Source organism: Tenebrio molitor, chromosome 1 (genome assembly GCF_963966145.1).
Source record: "Tenebrio molitor chromosome 1, icTenMoli1.1, whole genome shotgun sequence".
In the NCBI taxonomy this organism is placed as follows: Eukaryota; Metazoa; Arthropoda; class Insecta; order Coleoptera; family Tenebrionidae; genus Tenebrio; species Tenebrio molitor.
In genome coordinates this window covers 13,344,248-13,351,621 of record NC_091046.1, presented here as the reverse complement: position 1 = coordinate 13,351,621, position 7,374 = coordinate 13,344,248, and the positions used below count along the sequence as shown (strand labels likewise).

Here is a 7,374-nt window from a genome sequence, read left to right as displayed (position 1 = left end):
CGCCCCCTAGTGCCCGCGTATTTTAAATAGCAGCTTCCAATTGGCTTATTCAAAACGTGCGCAGATTTTCGAAAGCCTGATGTACATCCACAAAAATTACTTGATGGCATCCGGCATCTCATTCGTTTTAACCTCGCTTCGGGAGTTTGACCACGTGTTTATGTTTGTTTGTTTTCCTTGGCTTTTTCGATTTGTATTACAAAATAGTTTTTTTCCAAGACTTATAAGAATGACAAATGGCAAAGAACCTGCTTCATTGTGAAACAGGCTTCGGCGTATATCGTTCTACGCAACTAGGCCACGTCCCCTTTTTTTATTACTATATCTGTTGGTTGGCCCAAGTATAATAAAGCAGGGTTTTGCGGACTTGTTGGATCCTTCTAATGACCCAGAATTTTTTTGGCAGGTTATATGGGAACCACCCCGTATTAAGAGTTGAGTGTAACGTAACTCCATTATCTCACGGCATCTTATTAAAATATAAGTTAATTAACCCATTAAAACTTAATATATTCTTTTAAATCATTAGAAAAATCTGCTGATAAGAGTTTTCGTCATGGGAGCACGGAGCATTGGAAACGACTCGCTAAAAATTATTTCGTCTTTAATCTCTACGGAAATTGAATATATTTCAGCGTATTGTTAAAATTATGAGCAGAATGCGCTCGAAGACTTTGGAAAGCTTCAAATATGGAAATGATACTTATTCAAAATAGTGAACTTACATAATTAAAGAATTTTTAATAATTGGTGTGCTTCTTATGAATGATACAGCTGTTCACAACTTTCATGATTTACACCCTTTTTTAATATGAAAATAATGATATACAGGGTAATTCTAAAATAAGTTTGGAAAAAAACCCGGTAATTAGTGATGGTGAGAAGAAGTCATAGACAAAAAAATTTTCTTATAAAAGTTTTTTCGTTTAAAGTGTTAAAGGTGATTACCTGATTATCTTGGTAGTTTAGTAACAATAATACTCAAAGGTGCCCGTCAGTCACTAACGTAACCTTACTCTTCCCGATTGTGGAGTTGCTGGAACCATGGTTACTAATGAAATGAACAAATTCGGCCAAATTTTCCTCATTCATAGGCATTGAAAATACTCGTACAAGGATATAGGGTATTTCCATCCTTTTGATTTCCCCTCCATTTACGCAGAATTCTTTTGTGTCAAGGATATTCCACATTTTTTTCCAAACTTATTTCAGAATCACCCTGTATACATAATAAACAACGAATTAATTGTATGTAAAAGGTATTCATTTTAATTGGGAGTTAGTATTCTGTTATTTTTTGGTTACTAGGCTTCTCGAAGAGATGGGTAACTAACACTAAGCTTTTCGAAAAGATTGTCTAGTTTTAAACTTTCTGCTTGATTCTGTTTATTCTTATGATCTTTCTTTGTTAATTTAACCACCAGATTTCTGCAAAGTCAGAATCCTAATGAATCACAACGTTTATAAATATTATACAGGGTGTCTCAGCTAAGACTTTCGAGCCTAATAACTCGGTTATTTTCCAACGGATTTTTGTGAAATTTAAAATGCAGATATTTTAGACGGTGAAGAATAAATTCTCATTAATGCAATTACCCAAGTCTTAAAAACGTAATTTTTACATGCCCTTTTAAAAGGTTGAATCACTTACGATTTACATAAAAAATTGATCGTCAATAAAAAATGCTGTAGGGAGAAATTCGTCCTTGAAAGACGTCTGGTTTGCAAGAAAAAAGAAAAAATTTAGTTAAACGTGGCTGCAAATGCAAAACGTAGACGCGTATGAAACAAACGCACAATATTGCCGAATTTTGGTCATCCCTTTTTGGCACAAACGCAGATGACATATTTGACGTTTATCTTGCTAACCTTACAAACACTTACAAAGTTAAAGACAACATTTGGATGTAATTTGTTATACTGAATGCTTTAATTCTTCCATAAAGGACTAAAACACGATCAGGATATTTTAGCAAGGTAATTTGGTTCACGTACGTTTTCAAATAAATTGAAGACTCTCTGAACCTTAAATTTTGTAAAGCCTACATTTGAATAGTGTTCCACAAGAAAACGAACTGTGTCATTGAAGTTCTTACGACACTCTTCATTGGCAAAAATTGTTTCCTTTTTCAACAATATTGAAATTTCTGTCATTGTAGTCTAGTTTTAGAGTATTTTCAATAAATTTACACTGCTTTGGCAATTTTTCATCAATTGTTTCAAAAGGTAACTGCTCAAATACCTTCAAAATTTAGATTAAATTTTTAACAACAAAATCTAATCTTTTCGTTGAATCAGACGAGTGATTTAGTTAATTGTTTGTGTAGACCCCTATTTTTTAATATTTAACAATCGAATAACAATTGCGCCTAATTTTTAGTAAAGGAAACATGTGTTAAAATTACATTTTTTAACTTGAGGTAATTTTATGATTACTAGTTGAACCTTCACCGTCTAAAATATCTGTATTTTAAATTTCATAAAAACCCGGTGGCAAATAACCGAGATATTAGGCTCGAAAGTCTTAGCTGAGATATTTAGTTGTACCTAACTGTTGTTTATTAATTTTGTTATGGAGTCATTCAATCGATTAAAATATGTATAATTAAAGGTGGGGACTATAAAATAAATTGAATTTATAATAAAAAATAGGTTTATTTATATTTACATAAAATATCAAATATACTAGTAAAACATAAAAAATTTGATTATAATTAGAATAAGTTATGTGCTACATATTAAGAAGTATAATAGGTAATCAATTCCTTTAAAACAAAGCAGTCGTCATATTTTGTTTCGCATAAAAAAACATTAAACTATCATCTTAAAAATAATTTGCTAACTAATTTTAACTAACTAATTCAAAAAAGTGTTACTCACAAATTTTTGATTCATTCAGAAATTTGAGTAAAAGATCAGAAAATAGTATAAATTTTAAGCATTTAATATGGTCCAGATCCACCATTACCGCCTTGTTGACTTCCTGACGGGTATCCATTACTCCCATTCGAACTTCCTGGCCCACCGCTTGGATAGCCTCCGTTTCCGTTTCCATTTCCGTTTCCACTCCCACTTGGACCTCCCGAAGGGTAACCACCAGGACCACCGCTCGGATAACCTCCGTTTCCTCCTAAAATACCAGGGATTATCACTACTCTTGGATTAGTTTTTCTTAGTTCACAGTAACCAGAGACACTCCTTCAGCTTTTTGTTTAATTTTAATGTAAGCCGATTAGTTAGCGCAAGCCCCTGTTAATGTGCAATGTGACAGCAAAATCGTCAACACTTGTAGCTACCTTCGTAACTGATTTTTGGCTTATATCCTTCTGAATCTGCCTCATATTGCACAACTTGCTTCCTGCCGTCCGGCAGCAGAACGTTGTACTCGCCTGTCGCTCTGTCTCCATCCCTTGACTCCTGGTGACCAAAGTGAGTACCAAATTGATCATCGTTCACTTCGTACTGAAATTCGTATTTTGCTGGTTCCTGAAAGAAATCGTTTTATTACTTCCGAAGATCTACTATTCGTTCACTGAAACGATTATCGAAATACTAAAACTTACAGTAGATTCTTCTCCACCCCCATTATAACCACCATTGCCATTGCCGCCAGGTCCACCACTAGGATAACCATTGTGTCCATTGCCACCAGGACCACCACTAGGATATCCCCCATTTCCTCCTTGCTGTCCTCCTTGATTTGGTGGAAGATAGGATTGTCCTGGTTGCCCACTTCCGTTACCTCCTTGCGAGGGTGGTCCATAAGTACTGCCGGGTTTCTGACCATTTCCACCTCCATTTCTTTGTCCGGGAGCTCCGTACGTAGAACTAGGTGCTCCACCTATTTCAAATAAACATTATAATTCGAAATAAAACAATTTAGATGTGGACGTTGGTACCTTGAGAACCACCATTAAATCCATTATTGCCACGACCAGGTGGACCATATGTAGAACCTGGTTGTCCAGAAGAACCACCACCCAATCCGTTCCCTCCTTGTTGGGGAGCTCCATACGTCGAGCTTGGGCTACCACTCCCTCCAAATCCATTTCTTCCCTGTCCGTTGGATCCACCGTTTCCTGGAGCTCCATAAGTCGAACTAGGTCTGCCACCTGATCCTCCACTGCCAAATCCATTTCCTTGCCCTGGAGCTCCATAAGTCGAACTCGGTCTGCCACTTGATCCTCCACTGCCAAATCCATTTCCTTGCCCTGGAGCTCCATAAGTAGAACTAGGTCTGCCACCTGATCCTCCACTGCCAAATCCATTTCCTTGTCCTGGAGCTCCATAGGTCGAACTAGGTTTGCCACCTGATCCTCCATTACCAAATCCGTTTCCTTGTCCGGGAGCGCCATAAGTTGAACTGGGTCGTCCTCCATTTCCACCAGCTGACCCTCCTCCTACTCCTGGAGGACCATAAGTGCTACCTGGTGTACTTTGACCGTTCTGATTTGGAGGTAAATAACTACTGCCAGGTCTCTGATCACTGTCAGGATGTCTTCCTCCGAAGTTGCCATTTCCTCCTTGTTGAGATGGTGGACCATAAGTGGTATCCGGTCGAGACGGAGTATGTCCGCCATTACCACCGTTTCCGCCATTTCCGCCATTACCACCTCCGTTTAAGGGTGTACCAGGTTGAAATCCTGGTGGGCCATATGTAGAACTAGGACCACCATCTGCAAGTAATCAAGTTATTTTAAAAAAGTGAAAAAGCATTAAAAAAATGTATTTAGGGTTAAAACATTTTTGTGAAAAGTTTTTTTTACAGCGGTTTAACTTACTTTGAGATCCCGGGGGTAAATATGACGGCACAGGGGGTTCAGCCTTACTTGTGGCAGTCCAAATTAGTAGTAGTATTACAAAGTACTGAAAAAATATCATTATGTTTTCTTACAAAAGTTGATGAACGCAAACACGTAATTAACGAAATATGAAATAAATAAAAAATAAATAATTGTGTGGGCACAAATATTTTTTACTGTTGCAAAATATTTCCTGACTAATGAGATTTTTATCGATATTTTTGACAATTTGGTTAGGCCAACATACGAAATATTTCTTTAAAATAATCTATGTAATAACAAAAATATTGTCTACATAAAAATAAATTTTGGGCAGCAAACAATGAATAATAAGTAAAGGGCCTTACTTTTTCCATCCTGAATTGAAAAATTTATTTCACCACTTGAGTAAAAGAATTAACCATAAGGTGCTGGAACTAATCCCAACTGGATACAATGGTGTATGTGGAGTATTGAATGAAAATGGTGAAGATTCCACCGTTTATATACCCACCAAATCGTGATTCACAATCATGTATTTAGTGCATCATCGTAACGGATTCATTTTTGCAATTTTTGTCTCCTATCGTATTTTTGCCTTGGATTCAATTATAGTAGTAAGAAAGTGCCACAGCTCAAGCAATTGTGAAGCCTTCGACGCTCAATACTGAAATCCACATGTGTAAATCCATTATTTATTCACTTGCTTTTAAAAGTGTATCTTCTTTCAGCTGCAAGTTGCAATATACGGTATACGAGTACGTGTTAGAACTGTGTGTCTCCGTCCGTGAAGATGCTGTAAAGTTGTCATGGTATGTTCTGCAGTCGTGCAATTTACATTGAGAAATAGATTTGCGAAAATGATCCTTTTGTCGGAATTTGAATCCAGAGCAAGGCTGTACTTTAATTGCTTTGCATCATAAATTTGCGACTTTAAATTTCTCTGTCTTGCATGTCGCAGAAGATGTGTATGAGTTATGGTAATTGAAATTATTATTACATATAGAGCAGATATTCCACATTTTGTGAAACGCATCCAAGACAGGAAATCATTTACTGCTGAAATACGATATGCATTCAGATCATTTACGTAAACTTCTTTAAGATAGGAATCTGTCTTCATGAAGCTTACGGTGTAATCCTGTTACTGTAAAAGTGGATGCCGTCGTGTCTGAAAGCGAGAGTCCCATTGATAGCAGATCTATATTTCACAAAAGTTTTTATACCTACTTTATCCATATTTACCGATTTTGTTTGAGTGATTGTGCAATCTTAATGCATTTAATGATGATACGCTTAATTAATTACTTTATACGGATATTGAATGGCCGTTAATTACTACAATTAATTAGCCATCCTTGATGTTCTGAGAAAGCATTATTTAAAGCGACATTTAAAAATATTTTTATTTTGTACTTAATGTAAGTAACTTGTACTTTTTAATGTAGGTAACAAAATTGCAAAAGTAAGAAAAGTAAAAGTTCATATTTGCCGATTGTATATTTAATAAAATTACAAAATTATTATTATTGTTTTTAGTATTGCTTAGTATTATTGAGATTGTTTGGTGTTTTTTATTATCTATCTATTGAGTAATACACTGTTTGCAAGCTTTTAGTACAAAAAAGGATTTGGAAGTTAGGATAATTACGAAAATGTTCTTGATTTGTATTAACACGTTTAAAATATTATGATTATTTATTTTTATAATTCCGTATTGACAATAATTTTTTCTATAATTGATTCAAAAAATCGAAATTCACGCATAGTTATCTGTGCCTGAAGTGGGTCATTTTCTGACGTGTATTGTTTTTTGCATTGTTAGTAAGATCGAAACCATAGAAACCATACAAAACAGTGTGTGAAATGCAATTTCACGCATACGACTATTTCTGTTTTTCATTTCACGCACTGTTTTTTATTAGTTACCTAGCAACATGGTCACTGCATTGAAACTTCAGAGTTCCTTCAAAAATTTTTTGAATCAATTATAGAAAAAATATTGTTTATATTTCGTGCGCGAAGATGTTTTTGTGCATTCAAAGGCTTATACTGCCTCGACCTTCGTCTCGGCGTAAAAGACCTTTTCATGCACAAAAAACACTCTCTTCGCGCACTTAATATAAAAATAACTATTTAGTATTCACATTTAAAATATTTCTTATAATTTAGGGTCCATAAGTGTTTATCAAAAGATACACGCAAAAATATAAATTATGTATCATTGTTTAAGAAAAATATGAAGTTTCCATGAATCTCATTTCGTTTCAGTCATAAATACATTTTAATAAAAATTATTATCAAAGATCAAACTATATTGTTGGTTCAACAATTTTTTATAATCATAAATTACTTCTCACATTTTTTTATTACAAGTTTCGTTTTTTTAGTAATTTAATATACAGACTATCTTAAAAAAAAAAACGACCCACGCTATAACTTTGCTATTGATGACCCAAATGCAAAAAAAATATACAGGAAACGAGATGGCTCTAAAAACACTACAAACCTACTTTTATAACATCTACCCATTTATGGGCAATGGGCAACTTTTGTTTTTCAATTTTTTTTATTGATTCTTTGGAGTTTTTTT

At 34.7% G+C, this 7,374-nt stretch overlaps 1 protein-coding gene across 3 annotated transcripts; it reads right to left on the bottom strand.

Annotated features, from left to right (window-relative positions):
• Positions 1–2,662: 2,662 nt before the first annotated feature.
• Positions 2,663–5,392, bottom strand: LOC138134054 (pro-resilin-like). Of its 3 annotated transcripts, none has more exons than XM_069052139.1 (6): positions 5,150–5,392; positions 4,782–4,866; positions 3,900–4,676; positions 3,564–3,841; positions 3,390–3,486; positions 2,663–3,130 (listed from the first exon to the last, which is right to left on the bottom strand). In XM_069052139.1, exons 1-6 carry the CDS (start codon positions 5,156–5,158, stop codon positions 2,943–2,945), a joined length of 1,434 nt encoding a protein of 477 aa, XP_068908240.1. In that variant the 5' UTR covers positions 5,159–5,392; the 3' UTR covers positions 2,663–2,942. The 3 variants fall into 3 exon arrangements, with proteins under 3 accessions (XP_068908240.1, XP_068908227.1, XP_068908232.1); XM_069052126.1 differs by having other exon boundaries at positions 2,666–3,130; positions 3,297–3,486; positions 5,150–5,367; XM_069052131.1 differs by having other exon boundaries at positions 2,668–3,130; positions 3,297–3,486; positions 3,564–3,793; positions 5,150–5,357.
• Between the last annotated feature and the right edge of the window lie 1,982 nt (positions 5,393–7,374).

What these genes read in the sequence shown, in the direction of transcription:
- LOC138134054 (XM_069052126.1), bottom strand. An exon ending in TTTACCCCCGGGATCTCAAA is followed by an intron (nt 4,677 to 4,781) that starts GTAAGTTAAACC and finishes GATTACTTGCAG; the next exon opens with ATGGTGGTCCTAGTTCTACA. An exon ending in GCCAAAAATCAGTTACGAAG is followed by an intron (nt 3,131 to 3,296) that starts GTAGCTACAAGT and finishes CTGGTATTTTAG; the next exon opens with GAGGAAACGGAGGTTATCCG.